General features: G+C 28.8%; 1 protein-coding gene across 2 annotated transcripts in view; it reads right to left on the bottom strand.

Annotated features, from left to right (window-relative positions):
* LOC145185346 (1-phosphatidylinositol 3-phosphate 5-kinase-like) overlaps window positions 1-11,184 on the bottom strand; it is a 34,947-nt gene extending 23,763 nt beyond the window's left edge. For both annotated transcript variants that reach the window (XM_090096861.1, XM_090096860.1), the window contains exons 1-14: window positions 10,889-11,184; window positions 10,510-10,674; window positions 10,141-10,327; window positions 8,785-8,984; window positions 8,487-8,603; window positions 5,337-5,491; window positions 5,095-5,209; window positions 4,535-4,684; window positions 4,092-4,140; window positions 3,869-3,957; window positions 3,448-3,725; window positions 2,205-2,319; window positions 1,866-2,063; window positions 1,376-1,681 (exon numbers count right to left, since the gene is read on the bottom strand). In XM_090096861.1, the coding sequence (XP_089952987.1) occupies window positions 1,376-1,681; window positions 1,866-2,063; window positions 2,205-2,319; window positions 3,448-3,725; window positions 3,869-3,957; window positions 4,092-4,140; window positions 4,535-4,684; window positions 5,095-5,209; window positions 5,337-5,491; window positions 8,487-8,603; window positions 8,785-8,984; window positions 10,141-10,327; window positions 10,510-10,674; window positions 10,889-11,122 (2,358 nt within the window). In that variant the 5' untranslated portion in view covers window positions 11,123-11,184. The remainder of the gene's footprint in view (window positions 1-1,375; window positions 1,682-1,865; window positions 2,064-2,204; window positions 2,320-3,447; window positions 3,726-3,868; window positions 3,958-4,091; window positions 4,141-4,534; window positions 4,685-5,094; window positions 5,210-5,336; window positions 5,492-8,486; window positions 8,604-8,784; window positions 8,985-10,140; window positions 10,328-10,509; window positions 10,675-10,888) is intronic.
* Window positions 11,185-21,298: the final 10,114 nt, after the last annotated feature.

The raw sequence follows: 21,298 nt of genomic DNA, 5'->3' as shown, positions 1-21,298 counted from the left end.
ATTCAAGGGTCATACAACTCATAAAATCTCTTATGGATGATTTTATTGATTTAACTGTAACAATAGACAATACTCAAGAAATTCTAAATTAGAGTCAGGGATAAAACTAAGCCCCTGATTTTAATGAATAAATTTCTTTCAACAATTAAAAAGATCTTTCCCAAGAAAGTCTGGAACAATGCATTCGTACATTTTAAATCAAAAGCAAAATGATATTTGAGATCTTGTAACTCAACTTTTTTTAGAGATGCTTTGAAAACATTGTACAAATGCTGATATTATAAGATTGGGAACAGCATTGGTGGAGTTTTAGTTGTGAGGCTGACGAAGTACTGAAAAGAACATGAATTGGGCTAGGTACAATTTAAAAAATAAAACTTTCTATTGCAACCAACACAAAAAATAGGTGGATAGTTTTGATTAGCTGGATATACCACAATTGGTCCCAAAGTTGACCTTTGAGATCCATTGTAGTATCTCTCAATGGGAGCAAAAACTTCAATGTGAGTCTTTGAATATAATATACGCACATATTCGTTACATAATGTAGTTTGGAAAATTTCTTTTCATTATGATTTTTCTTAGGCATTCTTTTATTTTAGTATTTTAGCTTTTGTATACTTCATAAACCATTTCCATTTCTTTCAGACAAAGACAGATACTTGTTCTTTTTTGTTTTTTCATGGAGGCTTAGGTAAAAGGCTGGCTGAGCAGATATTATTGCATTTCCAATGACTTAGATATGAATTCTTCTTCTATCATAATTAGAGGAAGAATGAATAACAACCAAATTAGTCTAAGCATTTTCTGCATTTATATTGTAGGAGATTGGCAATTAAATTGACTTTCTCTTGCTGTACTGACATTTTAAACAGTTTTACAAATGTGTAAGGTTGGCATTAGTAAGCTATTTATACAACCTTGTTATTGAAATGTAGCATAAAATAATATCTACATTAATTTAAAAAATTTCATTTACCTCTATAAATAAAATGAAATTTTTAACTTCAGAGAATGATTTCATCAAAAATGTTTGGTGTTTGGTTCAGCATGGTTTTTTTGTAATGATTTGTTTTTTGAAAAAAAAATGTTGGTGTAACTGTGGTTGTGACATTAACTAAGTCTCAACACAAAAAATTTAAATTTTTTAGCAATTAAAAGAAAAGCTGAAAATAACTGTATTGGTAATGACTAAACTTTAATTTTCTTCCATGTTCTGATAAAAAGACAACTCATGAACTGTAAATACTTTTCCTTAATCTATAATATAGTTGCAAAATTCAGTTTATGAGATTAAAATAAGTTATCTTGTGAAATGATTCCTTAACATGGAATAAACCAAAAGCAAAGTAAAAAAAAGTTTAAATAAACATACTGGAAGTGTAAACTTTTCTATTCGAAAACTTTGACACGTCCCAAGTCTTGGTTTAGTTATTTGCTCCATAGTTGGTAAGATGTCAGCACCAGTGCATCGTGATATGTTTTCCATAATATGAGGTTTTATATTGTGAACCAAAGTTATTCCACCATTAAGAAGCATCTCTTGAGCTTTACATGCAACATTTCTTTCCACTAGAAAAATGTTTGGTTTTAAATCAAGAACTCTTCGAACAAAGTTTTGTAGAAATGCATGCTCTTGCAAAACCATTGGATCAAGAGAAACCATTTTATTTTCAACTCGCTGAATAGAAATACAAAGTAAGTTAACAAAATGATTCACCTTAATACTTTTATTGTTGGTAGTGTCAACAAAAAATTATCCTTAAAAAAATCTTACTATTGTAAAAAGCCAGACATTTCTTTATCCATTACAGAACAAAAAAAAAAAAAACTTTAGAGATAAAGGAATGTCCATGAAAAGATACCTGATATTCAATAGCACAACTCATCATAAGTATCTTAGGAGATGAAAATGTAGTGTTCATTCGTTTGTGAGAAACGTTTTTGGGAAAAACAACTCCACTTATTAAATGACAATCGCTCTTTAAACCTCCTTCCACTTTTGTAAACCAAACATATCTACGTATATCCATATCATCATCACGATGAACATCAGGAGCTACCTAAAAAAAATTTTATTATTCCAATTTTCATTTTCCCCGTTGAATGTTTTTTCAAATGTTATAAAATTTAAAAAAGGAAAGTAATTAGAAATTTTGTGTTACAACTTTATAGATTAAAAAGAAAAGAAAAATGAAATGTACCTTTTCACTAATTCGTAATATAAATGGCATGATAACTTTATCCCATTCAAGTAACAAATGATCTTGCTTTAAAAGCTGTTCTAGCATTGATTTCAGGTGATGCTGAGCAGCAGCACTGTTTAATAGAAGAAAAAAAAAGAAAATAACATGCAAAAATACCACACAATCCTTCCACTTCAACTACTGGGGAGTTTTTGTTGCTGCATTTATATTGTAAACATATAACTTCTAATACCCCCAAAAGAATTTATGGGTATTAGAGATTATGCTTACTTTGACTGTGTTTAATGGCATAAGTATGGTATTTGTATCTAGAAAGGTTTTTCTTTTTTTATGTGTGTAATGTAAAATCACTAAAACTTTGTACTTTAGTTCAAAAGAATATAAATTTTTTTACCAAAAAGAAAAAGGAAAAAAAAAAAAGATTTGGGTTTTATCCTTTTTATTGCACTAATATATATTAATATTATTTTATTGTATTTTTATTGCATTAATATTTCAAACTTTTTTGTTAGCTACAAGAATATTGTCTTAAAACCCTGTTTTATGGTCAAGAACAATTTTCTTGAGGCACACTTTTAATTTATTGCAAGATTAATCAAGCTTTGCTACCCAGCCCTTTTTGAAGCTATTCTTTTCAGAATAACTTAAAAATTTTCAACTGGGAGAAATTCAGGAACATTTGAAGGGTAGTTTACTTTTAAAACCAAGTTGATGTCTTTGTAACAAGGTACAAAACTATGCTATTTGTATAATGTGATGTTACTAGATCAGGTCAAAAGAGAAATTATTATCATAGTGATGCTTAGTTATCAAAGAAATAAGCATTAAAAAAATCTTGACACTTTGGAAATCTTTGGTTGTGAAATTTTTGACCAGCAGAAACATTTAAAAAATTTGTTTTGGATTCTTTTTAAACCTCTGACATTCTTTTTGTTCTTTATTTTGGCCCAACTCCCCATAATAGTGTCCAAATTCGTTCTAAGCATTTAGAACTATGTTAAAAATGGTGATCTGATTAACTTTTTCTGCCTTATGTTACTATATTGTTAAGTATTATCTCATATGTTATTAAGGATTTTTGTTTGAGCAAAATTTTGCTTTATAAAAATTGATTTATCAATTTCATTTTACAAACTTGTTAGAAAAATTTAAAAAAAAAATTGTAGTTTAAAATAAAAAATTTTTAACCATAGACAATGCAACTTAAGATGTTAAATAAAAAACTAATTTATATACTTACGTTAACCGATCTTTAGCTAACAGCTCATTGTTAATATCTTTAGATGATTCTGCATCATCTTCTAGGACCTCATGCTTTATACTGGGTCGTGGAAATAATACCCCATGTAAAACATCTTCAGTCAAAGCAACAGAACTGTTTTGCTTAGCTAACTTCTTTTTCTTTGATAACTCATTTACTTCAACAAGAGTCCAATGGTCTAATGGAACAGGAGGTTGACTGGTAATTAAAGAAATTTGTGAAACATGATCAAATGGCTCTTTATTATCATCATCAAGCTAAAAAATGAAGTTTTTTTTTAGAGAATATTACTCATTACTAATTTTTTTTGCTAAAGATTTAGTTAAGCAAATATATTAAATGTATTAATGAAATGAGCATGTGTTTTCCATTTAAAAATATCCTTTCAAAATGAACTTACATTTTGTGCATTTAACTTCATTTGAATTGATAAATCAGCTTTGTTTTGGTCAGTATCATTTGGAACCTGATCCAAATCTAACAAACGAGCTAATAAACAAAAATGAGCAACATTGTAAAAAGTTTGGTTAGCAATACCAGGTGACAATGAAAAAAATGCTTCATAAAATTGATCCTAATCAAATGTACAACTAAGCAGTATCCAAACAAGCTTAAAAACTAACCTGGAAGAGGTTTTGCTCCAGGACCAGGGTGGCTTGATTCCACTTCATCCTAAATAATAACCCTTGAGAATTTGCAAATAGATAAACTTTAAAGCTAAAAAAAAGGATGATGATGATGATGATGATGATGATGATGATGATGATGATGATGATGATGATGATCATCATCATCATCATCATCATCATCATCATCATCATCATCATCATCATCATCATCATCATCATCATCATCATCATCATCATCATCATCATCATCATCATCATCATCATCATCATCATCATCATCATCATCATCATCATCATCATCATCATCATCATCATCATCATCATCATCATCATCATCATCATCATCATCATCATCATCATCATCATCATCATCATCTGGCTTAATATGACAATTTGAAAAAACATTCCATACTTTTAAATCAAATTAAAAAAACTACCTCAATAACAGAATGAGAAATTTGCTTGAACCATTTTGGTGCTTCTGCATCATCATCCGCAATAAGATTTTTTCCTAAACATGTTAGATCAACATCATCTTTAAGAAGCTGGGAATTAATTGTAGTAACTTCAGTCTCAACTAAAGCCATCTAGATAAAAAATTTGTACAGTTAATTCTATGAAAAATTTTCTTTTTTAAAACTCCATATTATCTAAAAATATCTATTTTAACAAAACTCTCTATTTAAAAAGATAAATTTAGGTAATTCAATATTACTAATATACAATTTATATTATATACAATTTAGCAATGAATTTTTATTGATGAATTGATTTTCGGTATTTTGTAATTCAATTGACAAAAACTAACACATAAAATCTACTGATACTTTATTTTTTTTAAATATATTTTACATTTTTATTTATTACCATAAACAAAGATTAATAAACTTGCACTTTCAAATTCTTTAAAATAAAATCTTGAAGTGAAATCTTTTCTTTAAAATAAAATAAAAATAATTAGGCAAAAATTTAATTGATATAAGGCAGTAAGACTAACCTTTGTAGGCTGGTAAAGCATATATTCATCTTTGAAAATATTTTCATCGTTAGCATAAAGACATGCAATCCAACCACCATCTAGCAAGGCTTGCACAACTTTAACAGCTTGCAATCTAAAGAAAAGATTCACATAATTATCTCAACACTGAAAGAATATTTAATTAAAAATGTTTAAAAAATTTTTAAAATATGATTTTTAAGTCTCTTTGAATTAAACATAAGTAAGTACTAAATATGCACCTTGAATTACACTTGTCATGAGATTGTAACCAGTCAATCAATTCACTTCCTATAAAGCAGTTATGATGTGTCTTCATTCTAAATCGATGACTTTGTAATTCCAAACCAGATCTAGGATCACTAATTTGACGCCACAGTTCACGCAATAAATAATCCTAAAAAAAAAGTTTTTTGAACAATTTCGAAAAATTTTATATAAGATATTTGTTTTAAAACCAATTTGAGCTTCTATTAAAATAACTACAAAGTTCCATTTCTAGAAGTAATTCTATTAAAAATCATTGAAGAATTTGGAACTAATCCACAAAAAAATTTTTTGTATTATAAAATAAGCATTAAAAATATACTATAGCATGTTCCCTTAAAATATGCACTAATTTTTTTAAATGGTATATTGTAAAAACAAGTAAAAAAAAAATGCTTTCAGCATAATAATTCTTTTCATATCACTTTTTCATGAATTTTAGATAAGTTACTCAATGAGTGAACCATTGGTTTTGATCACAGCTTCAATTGTAGCCTTAAACCTCTTACATGTATTCAGGACATACTTTTTGGTATTCTACTGCTTGATGACAGAGGCCTTCAGAGCTGCAATACTGTTGAGGGAAGATAAACAGGCCTTTGACTTAGTGTATGTCCATATAATATAATCCAGAGGGTTTAAGTTTGGGGAGCTTAGTGGCCATAAAACTTTCTTCTAAAAAATAGGCATGTTTTTTCTAAGCCACTCCTGGTTCTTTCTGGCTGTACATGGTGGAGCCCCATTCTACTAATACACAACTTTGGCATCAGGGTCAAAGCTAGAGGTGATCCATGGCTAGACATGGTCTTCCAAGATTTTAATGCACACATCTGCATTGATTTAGGCCATTTGAGGCAACAACTCCAAGCATATTCACAGAAGCAGGATGTTTTGTCCTGAACTTGAAGCTAATGGACTCAAGAACATCTTATGGCTTTGAGGTACTAAAATGGTAATTAGTCCTGCTATTTGAAACAGAATACAGTGTAAAAATTTTCTCATCTGGGAACAGAATTAGTGGTTGACCTATCTTAAAGATGGATAAAAGTTTCTTACTTCTTTCAACTTTTGTTTGGTCTTGACTTTTTCAGTAATAAGATATTTTGGATCTAGTTCTAGACTTGGCCTTCAGGTCATATCTAACAATATTTCTAATTGTGTGCTCACTCACAGAGAGTTCCTTGGCCATCGTCCTCATGGATCTGACTGGATTGTGATAAATTTGGCCTTTAACTGCTCTAATTAGTTTTGATGTCCTTACAGTCTTACCACTTCCTGGTTTCCTCACTATGCAACCAAACCTTTTAAATCGACATAAAATATCATACACAGTTTGTTGAACCATCCCAAATATTGCTATAATGTCTTTGGGCATAACACCCAAGAGAAAATTGAATGGAAAGATGAAGGTTCAAGATGATGAAAATTGAATGGAAGCATGAAAGTTCATTTAGTTTGATCAAATACTGATAAAATCTTATCATATTGTTTAGTTACCTTTTTTGCAAAGATAATAAAGGTGTCAAGTATCTAAATTACTTTTTCAGGATTATCTTCAATTTTAATATCTTCTATTATATTATATATCTTAAATTTCAAACATCTTTTAAAACTTGATAATTTAACTAAGAATTTTTTTTGTTAAAAATATTTGTCAAACAACTGTAACAACTGTTTAGTCAGCTATAACTTACTGAAAACTTTTGAAAATTTACTGAAAGCCCTGCATTTTGTTATTACTACGCAGAATTTTGCAATCAAAAAATCAATTTCAACAAGAAAGAGGAAGAGGTGGAACTTTTATTCTGAAATTTAACTTTGCAGCAAATGATCACTTTGACTTAACTTATTTGGAAATTGTTTTGAAAAACATGTAAAAAAAAACTTAATTTAAGTTTAAATGTTAAAAACTTTTAGAACAAATGCTTCTCAGTATTTTATAATTAAGTTCAAAAAAATATTACTTTCATTTTGAAAATATTTCTTAAGGGAGCAAGGAGACAAAATCAGCAATTTTGGAATATCATCATAAAACTTTTAAAACATTAAACTACTCTTTTCAGTTAAAAAAGGTGGTTGACTTATAAACCATGATCAAAAGAGATTTCAACAAACTTGTGTCTTACATGCAGTGAGTTCTTACTATCATGAAAATACCAATAATCCTAATTTATAAGCTTTACTTAAGTCGATCCTAATGTCTTTTAAAATTAACATAGTGCAGCTTGTAAATATAAAACAAGATAAGTTAACAGTGTAAAAGTAAAAGAATAGTCTTAGAAAAAAAATTTAAATAACACATAATTGGTATTATTCTTTGATCACTATCTATTCACACCAGTTTAAAAAAGATCTTTGAAGAAAATTGATTCTCTCTATAACCAGTAATCTCTTTCTATTTGCTTTTCTTTTTTCTTTTTTTTTTTTTTTTTTGTGTGATTCTTTTCTAATTCCTTTTATTTGATTCAGTGATTCTTTTCTGATTGCTTTACTTTTTTTTTCTTTTTTTCTTTCATTTCAGAGAACTTGGAAGTGCTAAAAGTGTTAAATATAATGGTTTATAAAATTAAATCAAACTTAAAAGTTTAAATGGATATATTAAAGCCAAGAAAAATTAGAGAAAATTTTAAAACAAAAGTGTAATTTCTAAGGTCAAGTCCAAGATAGCAAACCTGTGAGATCCATGAGACCTCCAGACTCAAAATAAGTTGATAAGATCATTTTTTAAAGAAGGGAGACTAAAACTGTCCTAAGTTTTTGATAAGAAATAACTTGTTATAAGCAGCTCCCATAACAGAAGAAACGATAGATATATATCCTTGAACATCCCAGATCAAATCAAAAGTGTAGACCACACCAAACATCTAGATCTCCCTGATGTCCAAACATCTAAGGTCCAGACTTGAAAGAAAACAATCTTTAATACTGGACAAAACCATGTACTCAACAATATTCTGATTTATGTTACTAATAAACACAATCATCATAAATATCCTACAAGCTTTGCATGTTTTTTTCAGACTCTATTCATTATAGAATATTGAGTATGAGCACCAAGTTATCAGGCTGCTAACACTCTTTACTTAAGTTTAAGTGTTCAATCAACAATAGAGCAAATAAATTACCTGCTTGATATTATTAGCTTCACTAGGTGTAACTCCAAAAGCATCAAAGGGCGACCTTTGGATAGGTGTTGTAGCACGATCAATAGCATTTGCTAAGCTATTAATACTTGGTGTATGCTATAAAGTAAGGAATCAGATAAACTTTAGGAGTCTTTTTCACTAATCCATTGAAAATATCCTTCAATAATTTTAAGCATATATAATAAATCTTGAGAGAAATTTTATTTATTAGAGCACAAACTGGGTAGTAATAGAAAAAAAAAACTTTTTAGAATTTCTAATCTAAACTTAAACCAACCTTCATTCGAAATGGATCTTCCTTAAGAGGAGCAGTTTTGACAGAATTCAATGAGTTAGCACTTCCTCCATAATTATGCAAAAAGTAATGATCACTGCCTATTTTCCAATCTTCACCAAGAGCTGCTATACTTTTATCAAAGTCATCATTTAGGTAGGCTTGTACAATATTGTGACAGTAATTACAAACACGAATATCACCTATTATTAAAACAAAAGTTTTATGTTACACAAACACATGTATGTGTGTATGTATGTATATATATATGTATGTATGTATGTATGTATGTATGTATGTATGTATGTATGTATGTATGTATGTATGTATGTATGTATGTATGTATGTATGTATGTATGTATGTATGTATGTATGTATGTATGTATGTATGTATGTATGTATGTATGTATGTATGTATGTATGTATGTATGTATGTATGTATGTATGTATGTATGTACAAGGTATGTGCAAACCACCCTTTTCCCTCAGTAGTAATTTCTATTATAAATTTTGTTGAACTTATACTTTGCTAGAAAATGCTTGACTATTAAATCAACAAATGATTTAGCAACTTTTGTAACTATATTTTTGCTTAATGGTGAGTTATAAAAACAATTTTTATTCTTATTATTGTTTAAAAGAAACAATTTAAAAGTTAGTAATAGCTGTATGCCAAACTTAAGAACTAAAGTAAATCTGCATAGCCAAAATTCGTATAAAAAGTTACAAACCTAAACAAAAATTTTGTAATTACACTAATCTTCAACAACTCCCCCTTAAACAACCTTGCTTAATTGAAAACACTCTATATAAAGCCATTATTTTTTCCAAACTTTTCAGTTATTTAGATAAGCATAAGTAAGCTACCATTCAAGTTATGTTATGCAAGCAACCTCAAGTCATTTAACACAGTAAGACACAAAAACAACATCAAGCTAACAAAAGAAGTGTGACATTAATAAAAACAACAGAAACCTATCAGTTAATACAGAATATTCAGGAAATGTCTGGTATATCAACCAAGTAAAAAAAATATCATAAGAAAAGAAAAAATTGCCATCTGCAGGATCACCAATTTGTCAAACCAAAAAACAAAAATTGGTTAGCAAATTCAGTTATATGAACAAGTAAATGCTTGAGATATTTAACAGTTAGAATTGAATAATTAAGAAAACATGACTGAGTGCAAGATAGTTATAAAATTATGCTTTTTTTTTTTTTTTGTTTTCTTTAATGTTTTATTCTGAAAAAATTTTTTATTATGCATTTTAACTAAGTATGAAAAGTTTAGTATGAAACCCTAGTATGAAACTTTGTATATAAAAACACACAGACAAACATGATGTGGTGTATGTGTACCTGAAAATCCCATTACTTTTCCAGGAACTTCTTGACTGCAGCATCTATTACAAAAAATTTGGCCACATACTCGACAATGATGCCGCCTTCGAAAAGTGTTAAACTTATCAGAACACTCATAGCACTCTTTACAATGTTCATCTGGCATCCAGTACTGTTTGAAGTTATGTTTGAAGTCGCCATTACTCTATTTTTACAAACAGCATCATAACTAATTATTTTATTATACAAGCATAAACATTTTACTACATTTAGTTTTCTGATTTAATGTAGCTAAGTTTGAAATTAGTAATTACTAAAATGACAAAAAGAACAATACCAACAGACATTTTATAACCATAAGTGTTAAATAACTACTCATAATAATACCTGATGCCATCTTCGATCAATGGTAAGTGCACTTAATCTTCGCATAATTGTACGCACATTTCGGTATTTCCATTTATCTTTACGAGGACTGTCTGTAGAATTATCAATAGCAATAGAATTCTGCATAGAACCACTTTGAGTGAGCCATTTATACATGTTATCTTTCTTTTATTGAAATAAAAATTTAGATAAGTACATAATACAAACTGGAAATAACTCAAAACTAAAACAGAAATCATTACTTCTGATTTAAAAGAAAAATTTTTGTTTAATCATAATCTAATGTTTATAAAACTTAAAAAATAATTTGAAATATAAAAAATATAATAACTCTACTATTTTTAAAAAAAATAATTTATTTATATGTTTGTAAATATACCTTCTCATGTACAGGTTCTAAATCAACATTTTTTTCTGAAGAACTTTCAATACTGTTGGACTCACCATCAACAAATGAATCTTTCCTTAAAAGTTCTGGAGTAGCTGGCAATCTTGGTGGTTGACTAGTTTTTCGACGACCAAATGCAATAAAACGAGAAAAAGAAAATGAGGAGGAAGAAGAAACAGGGTTCAAAGGTTGAAAAGATGTTAACTTTGTAGGATCCTTATCCATGATTAAAAATCACCATACTTTCAAGGAACTATGTACTAAAGGATATAATTTTGTTATACCCTACAAGACAAAAGTTAAGTAAAATACATACTAGTGTTTGAAATTCTTAAGTAAAGCTGCAAATTAAAGATAAAGAATATAAATTTATGTAATTAATATGGACTGCTTAATATGGACTTTTAAACCTGATCTTTTTAACCAGGACTTCTGAACTGCAATTTTTTAAACTTGTATATTCAGTTACTTGAATACAAAAACAAATACAACAAACTATAAGAAAATGTATGTATGTTTGTATAGTACAGTAGATATCAAGCCAGAAAAAAAAAATATTTGCTGCAGTAAGTTGAACCTACAAAATGTTGTAGCATTACAAAATATGAAAATAATAAAAAATAAAATAGTATATAAAATTAGACACTACTTTATAAAGTATAAAACTATAAATATGCAAAAGAATATAATAGTATATCATGCTTATTTATTACACTGTAAAATATTTAATATATACATGTAAGATATTAAAGGGAAAGATTAAAAAAAAAATTGTATCAAGGTATAAAATATAAATTGTATTAAGCTATTTAAAGTGTATTTAAAAAATTACATAAAAGTGCTCTATAGTTAACTTCACTGACTTAAACATAATAAGTTAACTTGTTACAGTAGAAAAATTAGGTCACTCTTAGTAGAACTATACTAGTAGCATAAGTAACATTTCAGAACAATTATGTGTGCTTTAAAATGAGAAATTTAATCTTTAACTAACTACCAAATAAATAAATCAGATGGCTTATGACATCTGAAGTACTTTAACTAAAAAAAAAAAAAAAGGAACTGTCAAATGGAGTGGAAAAACTAGTCGTTGCTCGAGTTGTTAGCAGGTAAATATTATTAGGATATGGTTATTATAAAGGCTTTTTTTTATGTTAGCAAGCGTAATATTAAATTTCATGTCAAATTTTCGTAGCCGTGTGTTTAAGATTCTTTTTCTGTTTTGAATATCTGAAATGAAACACCGCTGAGTCTGTAATGTAAACATTTGAGTATTCCCATCACTTAATTTTTTTATGTTAACATTTTGAGTTAACTATGTTTAAAAAATATTAAGTAGTATATTTTTTATTAGTAGAATATATTTTTAATAAAATAATGATTTCATTAAAAACATATTTTACTAATAAAAATCCCTATAAACTATATAACCAGTGGCGTACCTAAGGTAAATAGCGCCTGGAGCAAACACCGATCTCGCGCCCCTCTTCCCCCACATAAAATGCTTAATTACAATTTTTTAATAAATGATGACACAAACTTTATTTTATATAATATATTTATTTTATATGATATATTATTTCTTAATTTATTTTATATAACTCTCGCTTATTGTATCGCAACCAAACCTCTTTTGCGCCCTTCTCAGGCTGGCGCCCATGGCACTTGCCCTGCCTGCCCTACCCTAGATACGCCACTGTATATAACAAAGAAGGAATCCAGAGCTTATATGCCTATTTAAACCAAGGTAAAAATTGCACCGAAAGAAACTTAATTGTGAAAAGAACTTTTAGAAAAGCTTCTATCAGAAAAACAATGTCCCTTTATACGCAAGTAAAAGAAAATCGAGAACTTCATTCAACTTAGTCGAACGAGAAGATAAACTTTAGCCCAACGAAAAGTTAAACTTAGATTTTGGTTCTTTTAGATTGAGGTATTGTGGTTATAGTCCGCCAGCCAATGCCTGGTGGACTGTCCATCCTCTCTGGGAAAGAACCGTAGCACATTGACACTGAGTTTGCCTCCCCTTTGAAGAGCGAACGAAAAAAATGGAAAAATTTCAGTTTAATACAAGCACGCCTTCCTAGACCGACTACTACACTTGATCTTAGATATTAGACCGAGGAGCGATTTTTTTAAATTGAAACTGGCCCAAGATGATTCAGTTAGTCGACGATGAAAGAAAACAGATTTCTTATCTTAAAAAGAGTCTTGAAAAACTTATTATTGGGTTTTAACCGAAACGAGCTTACTTAAATCTATATGTTATTAAAATGTTTTAGCCAATTTTTTTTCAATTGCTTTAGTTAAAAATGTTAAATAAAAAGATCTTACAAAAAAAAAAAGAAAAATCTGTATATGTCTGACCAAGGACGTATTAATAGATGGACGTTAACGCATTGTTATTGATCAAAGGTGCCGCCAATTAGCCAAAAACTATGCGTGTTACCGTCAATTTTCTAAATTCATGATACAGATACTCCGACTTCTACCCGTCAAATTTCCGTCAAAAAACCTCCCTCAGTAAACCCATTATAATTATGCATTACAGAAGCTTATGGTTATAAAAGACAAAAAAATTAATCAAGAATAGTTCAAAAATCTGAAAAAGGTTGATTTGAGCTATGAACTTTGCTTAATAAAAATTTAGCTGTGTTTAAACTTTAACGACTAAAACTAGGTTTTTGCAAAAAGGCTATGTTTGGTTTACTAGAATGGATAGAGTAAAGTGAAACAAATTTTCCTTATTAAATTGAAGCTGCTATGATATACTTTAAAGGTCGAAAAAGATATTTTTAGTGTTCTTTTCACCCCACTCTCAGATTATGCTTCCCACTTTAAGGTTCAAATCAGAGAGCATTTCTTATTTTTGTCGGAAATGTCGAACTAATTTACCTCGCTTTTTTTTTTTTCTCTTGAATTTGCGATTTTTTTTTTCGTGAACGACCTAGTTAAAAAATTTCTTACTTTCGATACCTAAACTGCATTTTGTCTAAAGGTATTATAACTAAAAGCATCTTAAAGTTCATAAAATACTATTCGTTTCAGGAGTTGGAAAGATATATAAAGTATGTATTTTTAATGAGCATTTTTGTTTAAGCATTTTTAAACTGTCATGTAGAGCTACTTTAAGTTATAATGAACTTTTTTTTTTTTAATTATTACTGTTGTTACTAATAGTAATAACAGAAGTAATAAAAATGATAAGACCATACTTTTAGTTGCATATTCTTGAGCCTTCTACAAGTGATGCATAGCCTTATTTTTAACCTTCTATAAATGAATCGATGTAAACAAAAACGTTCTAAGTCATTAAATAGTTTTTATGACTTAGAACGTTTTTGTTTACATCGATTCAAATATTATATCAAAAGAAGTAATCTTATATTCATATTTATTATCTCATTACAGGATAAATAATGAGTCTTCATGAGAAATATTTAAAACATTTATGTAGAAAGTGTGGCTGCATAATAAAGCAGGATAGTCACTATCAAATAAAACCTTTTGTTATCTATAAACAAGCAATTCTTAGCTTTTACAAGCTGGATACAACCTCAGACTATCAAAAAGTTCATCCTGAATATTTATGCAAATCATGTTATATGGTCTTATACAGGTTAGATTTAAAATCAAAAAAAGGCTTTGAAGTTGAGAGGAATGATAAATTCTTCACTTTTTCTGAAAAACCTGTTATGTATGTAACACACTCACGAGATTTGGAAGAAATAAAAAAGTACATGCGATAAGTATTCATCAAGCATTTTCATCAAAACATGGTTTTGACTGTTACAATGAAAATAATAAAAATTATTTTTTAATAGTTAAAATCAATAGTTATCGCCAATCAAATGGCATGTGGAGACTAATTGTTTTAAATCGTGAAGTGCCATTATCCATTAATATTAACAAATCTCTTCCAGATCAACTAAATCTTCAATCTGCTATTATTATATTCTCCAACATTTCATGCATAAACATCTGTAAATGTAATAATGACTTCCAGTATCTTTTTTTGTAATCAGAAATAAATTTTCTGATTTTAAAAATTTCCAAAGCACATCAAATGAGGATGTTGGATTAATTGAAACGAGAGAAGGCAATACAGTTGAAAACTTTAAAGTTCTTAGACATAAAGGTTGTTCATTAATGTTTAGAAGTCTGTTGTGATTTTAGTACCATCTACCATACTAACTTGGCTGTAATGGAACCCAGGTTAAAGAGAAATGTCAATCATCTATTACCTTTAACTAGCCATTTTTTAACTGTGTACGTTTTCTTACACCAGTATATGTAAAAAATGTAATAAAGACAACTTGCATTCTTCTATATGGAAGTTAAATAGTACATTCAAAATTAAGAGTTATTACAATATTTTCATAATCTGGGAGTATTTGCAAATATAAATTAACACCCGTTTAGGCGTTAAGCTCCACAACATGTGAGTATAAGCACACCTTTAGTGGCAATTTAACATTTCTTGTCATGCTTTTTAAAATTCGATTCTCTAAGATATTTGTTGTAACATTTCAGACAGGTAAATTTAGTGGTAATACTGCAGTTAAGCGGCGTAAAATAATTTTTATTTTCGCTTGATTAAACTCTGCGATGGTGAAAATGAAAAAAAATTAATCTATAAGTGACGTTGCGAAACGTGAAAGAAAACCGCATTCGAAATATGGAAAAATTCGAAATGTTTAAAAAGAAAAGAAAAGAGAAGCCTCATAGAAAAGATAAGTAAAAGTAATAGTCACTGCTAAATTTTTTTATTTTTTCATTTCTATTATATATTATACGTATTGTAACTATATATACAAAAATTAATTTTAATTAGTTCTGCACTGAATAAATCGTTTACATTAAGTAAATAGTTATTTATAGTTAACATGGTAAATCTTTGTTTAGATGGCTATGTAACGTGTTGGTCATGGGAAACCAAGTGCTCCAACAACTATTGTTGCTAAAGATGAAATCCTGGCTGAACCACGTGTGTTGCTGGCGTCAAACATTTAAAGGGTTTCCAATATTTTCGGCGTTTCTATCTTGTGTGTCTCGTCAGTATCCTCTGTAGTTGATAAATAAAACAGCTATTTTCATAGCCACATATTTTTTAAAAACATATTTAGCAAGAACAATTATTGTGGTACCCTATTTCCATAATTGTAACAAGAAATTTGCCTAAAACAATCTAAAATTGTACAATCATAAAATATACAAATTTAACTTTCTTTGCATAATTAATAATGTATTAAGTAAATATTAAAAATATAAATGATAAAATAGTTAAGTATTAACAATAAAAACAAAAAATAAAAATATTAAACAAAAACGTATTTAAAAAAATAACCACTGAAATTTATCTACATAAGTTTTTTAAAATTATTTTAAAAACTTTTAGTCTCTGCGAGCGAGAGCGATAAAAGCAAAAATATTAAATTATTTTACGCCGCTTAACTGCAGTATTACCAATTTAGTTATTAAGCTTTCTTCTGTTTTTTTCAGCATTTTGGTTTCTTCTGCAATCAGCTTCTCTGTAGGAATTGCTGGTGGTATGAGCTCCAATTCAAAATCTTCTGATAACAATTCCGCTAACTCTTCAAGACCTATCTCAATTTAATCATCTACAACTAATTCAATTTGGTTATCAATACTTTCAAGCAAAAAAGAATAATCTTGATTAATAGCAAAGTTTTCTGTCATACTCATTTTATGTATCGATGCTAAGTAAAATACTTTTAAAAATATTTTTATTGGATAGTCGAGACCATCTTTTTCCGACGTCGAAAAAAACAAAAATACTCCCCGGTTTCACAATTATCACCTATTGTTTCGCTTTTGTTATCTAAACAATAGCGTAACACGCATATCTTTTTTATAAAACAATGGGTTGAACGTCCATCTATTAATACGTCCTTGGTCTGACGACCCTCCGAATTAAAAATAAATTTAACATCCATTTATTGAAATAAACATGATGTAACAAGATATAAAAAAAGAGCTTAAATTTTTGTTTAAAAATTGAAAGTATAAAATCTGACATTTTATCATATTTGATTATTGATTTTTTTTTTTTTTGAAGTTTAAGTCGTTGTTATTTTAAGCTTAATAGTTTTTTCTTCGCAAAAAAATATTAAAACATTGAGAATATTTTGGTTTTTGAAAGTTTAACTCTTGAAAAAATAAAAAAAATTAAAAATCATTTTAAGACTGTAAAAATTACTCTTACTCGGGTGGATTTAAGGCATGTCTGGTTTTAATGAGTGTTTAATTTACAAACAAGTTTTTCTCTTTTTTTGAGCTGTTTTTGGCAAATAGTTCATCAAAATGAACCAATCAAAAGCTGTTAAAATTCAAAAATTTGGTTATGGGGTATGACGGATTTTATCTGAAAAAGAAGAATATTTGTATTTATAAATATATTTTCTTTTTCAGATATGACAAAATTTTAAAGCAAAACTTTTCTAATAAGGTTCAGCCTAGTACACTTTGACAACCGTTATTATTCAATTATACAACCAGTGATTTGTATTACGATAAAAAAAGCCCGACGTTTTTATAAATTTCCAGAGACACCCCCAAACAAGCTAAAAGGAGCGAGCATCGTTAACGACACTTTGAGATATATGTTGATTAGCGAAGCGCAGGTTGGAGTTTTTCAAGTCGAATGAAACCATCTGATCAATTTTAATTATTAATTGACATTTTTACTTAGCAAGATCAAGTTATATTCAAATAATAAATGTAGAAAAGCTAGTAAGAAGGTAATAACAATTCGAAATGATCCCCTTCCATTAGTAAAAAAAGTTTTATATAATGGTCAGTAAATATAAGATCAGTAACGAGCAAACAACCTTATATAGCTAACAATTTTTAGGATTGCTTGTAAACATGTGTTTGTAAACTAGCCTATGAAGATTTAGGGTTTAGGTGAAGTGTTTTTAAGCTGTTTTAAGCAAAACAAAAATCATTTTTTAGTTTGAAAGTTTAACATGAAAATATATTAATTCATACTCATGCTTATTTTTTTATTTTTGGCTTTAACTTGAAGATTAATTTAATGTTTCACTTAATCTTTTTCTAACTTCTTTGCTTCTTTCTGCTGCATAAAATGTCTACATAGTGTGAAGATAGGTTACTACATGTTGTTTATTTTTCTGTTAGTACTACAAGTTTTGTGAAATTTTCTTTCAACGAAATTTAATGATAAAAAAAAGGAATTGATCTTAATTGATCTTAAATAAATTGATCTTAAAAAAAAGCAAGTGAAAATACAACAACTTTTAGCATTTAATGTAATTAAAAAGTTATAAAAATTCGAGATATATTTTTTTTATATAAAAAACAGAGAATCCACAGTTATTTTCCTTAAAAAAATTGTCAAGTTTTGAAAGTGTAAGGAAAAGTTGCAAAATCCATATGTTTTTCAGTAACAATTTGTCTCTATTTATCTTTGAAGTTTTTTTTTTTAATTTATTACAGTGGGTTGCATAAATATAGAGTTAGTTTATTTTAAATGCTTTTTTATAATTTAAATCAAACAAAAAAGTTAATAACTTAAATTGTTTTAAATTTGATTAACGATGGTAATATAAACAAAATAAGAAAAAAGTATAAGATACTTTTTATGAGAAATATATATAACTGTTTAAAAAATAAACGAAAAAACAGACCAAAAATATAGAGTCAGGGTGCATTTTAGTAGTTTGTATACGCACCACGAACTTTCACACATGCATTAACACGTCTAGGCATAGATTCAACTAGTAATTGCATAATTCTCTTGAAAATTCTTTCCTGAGCTTTTCCAAGGCCTGCTATAATTGCGCAACACTGGTTATGCTCTCTTTGATAACTCTCTTATTTATCCAAGCCCAAACGTTCTCGATGGGATTAAGATCTGGAGAACGAGCTAACCAAGGCATGATCGTAATGTTTTTCTGATCAAGCCACTCTTTAACCGAGGTCGCAGAGTGAGCCGTTGTGCCATCGTGGTGAAAAATCGATTGTTGTCGTTTTCCGTAAAAAGCTCTGATTGTTGGTAAAAGTTTACTTTCGAGAGTCTCTTTGTAGTTGTACTGGCTAATTCTGCCGTTATAAATGTTGTATGACTCTGTTCCTTTATGGGAGAAGCGTCCCCATATTCCGACTGATCCTCCTCCGCCTTGTATCCTTGGTACGCAAAAAAGCTATTTGAACTTTTCACCACCCAGCCTCTTGATGATTACTCCTGATTTGCAATTTATCACCTAAAAATTGGATTTGTCGCTGAAAATAAATTTGGCCAGTCTTCTACAGACCAGTAAAGTATTTCTCTACACCACTTTAATCTTTTTAGACGATCTGAGACACGCAGAAGTGGTTTTCGAGCAGCGACATAGCAATCTAAGCCTTTCTTATAAGGCATCTTCGTACAGCCCATCTACTAACACTAACGTTACCGGGCGTATTTGTGGACCTTTCAGCAAGTTTGCGGTAAGAAATTTTAGGGTCTTGTCTAAAATTTTGATAGAGATAACTTTAGTCTCTTAAAGTTAGTTTTAAAAGCCTACCAGGCCTTGGTAAATCTTTGACATCATTATGTCGCTCGTTGTTTTTCAACTTTGTTTATACTCATTTAAGCAAAAAATTGCGCATTCGAGATATTTCTAATTGCCTTTTTGTTTAATCTTTTAGTAGACCTACAATTTGACATCATACGTTGTCTGAATAAGCTTTTCTGCTCATTTTTGTCTTTTTACTTTACCAAGTAATTACCAATGCGAATAACTCAAGATATAAAAATGATAATTTAACTTTATTTTTGCAAGAACGTTTATATCGTTCGAAAGAAACCAACCATACCGTTAGTTATCGACCAAAAAAAATCAAGTTCAGGGTGACCGGAAAGTTCTGTCAGTACTTCAAAATCAATTTATTTTTAATGTAATATACATAAACTACTGAAATTACAGTAACAGATCAAGTAACATATGTAGTGTAAGTATACCAAGAATTATTAAAATCGGTCTCCTTTTCGGTCCACTGTCAATGATAATCGATGACGCCATGATTGTATGGCGGCACGAATTGTTTCCATAGGAAATTTTTCCTATGATGGATGAGTGGTTTCCGTCCTCTCCCGACCTGAATTCGCTTGATTTTTGCGAGTGGGGTATTTTGGAGTCCAAGGTCAATGCTAAACAACATCACAACTTGGCCTCCATGAAACGAATGATGATCCACGAATGGGAAAAATTTGAAGGTTAATCTTTTGATAAACTTGTTAAATATGGCTAAAGATACAGAGAAGGTTAAAGACACAATTTCAGTCTGTGAAAATTATATACCTATTTCATAAAATATATATTGCGACCAAATCTTCACAAATGGTGTAATCTTCACAAATGGTGTATGTATTTATATACGCAACAATTTGTTTTACAAGTAAATTGTATTTATATACGCAGCAATTTGTTTTACAAGTAAACCAAGCATCACACTTCCAAGGAAAAAACAATATGAAAGAATGGTAAGCTGTAAGTTGTTATCAACCTTACTCGAAACTCATAGATGAAGTTAGTATCTTGGCAAAGAGTTTTCACATATAAAATGAGAGACTTCCAGACCACAAAGATCTTTTAGATAACAGAATCTCAGAAAAATATTTACGAAAAGCTTAGTGATGGACTCAAAATTTATTTATGTATAATATAATACTATAATATAATATTTAATATTTTCTTTATATAAAATATAAATGTTATATATACGTACATATTTTTTAATCTTAATGCTATCAATCCCGCAGATGAAAACACACATCCACGCATTTAAACGAAAATAATAAGTAAGAAAAACGAAACTTTTTCAGACTATTATACCATTCAACTGAGTGTGCGACTATATAAACGTACTCGTACAATCTCACTCCCAGGACCCAGTCCTTAAAATTCTCCAATCTAATTAATACTGGGAATCAGATATAAACAAAAATAAATAATAAACTCTGCTTAAAGGTGTTTGGCGCGAATCGTCACATCTTAAACATAAATTCGAAATTTGTAATTGTGTTATGCTAGTTAGAGTTTGGACATATATATTCACATATAACTAATGTGTGTATATATGTAAAATATATGTCTATATTTGTAATAAGAACTATAAGTATTTCATACCTATGCTAAATTAATCTTTAAGTATCCTCATTACCGTCTTCTAAGAATAATTACAAATAAAGATTATTAATTTCAAGTTTAGTCCAATTGGATATATAACTTATTAATTGGTATAAGAGTTTACTAGAAACAACTAAAGAACTATTGTTCAAAACACCAAAATCCCTAATTTTTATGCTGTAATCGTAATTAAATTGCTGCTTTAGAATTATTTGATTGTTGTAATAAACGAAGAATAAAATTTAAA

Source organism: Hydra viridissima, unplaced genomic scaffold (assembly GCF_058129835.1).
Source record: "Hydra viridissima isolate aposymbiotic clone 2 unplaced genomic scaffold, HvirCarnegie_v1 scaffold_9, whole genome shotgun sequence".
Classification (NCBI taxonomy): domain Eukaryota; kingdom Metazoa; phylum Cnidaria; class Hydrozoa; order Anthoathecata; family Hydridae; genus Hydra; species Hydra viridissima.
This window is presented reverse-complemented; position numbering and strand designations above follow the sequence as displayed.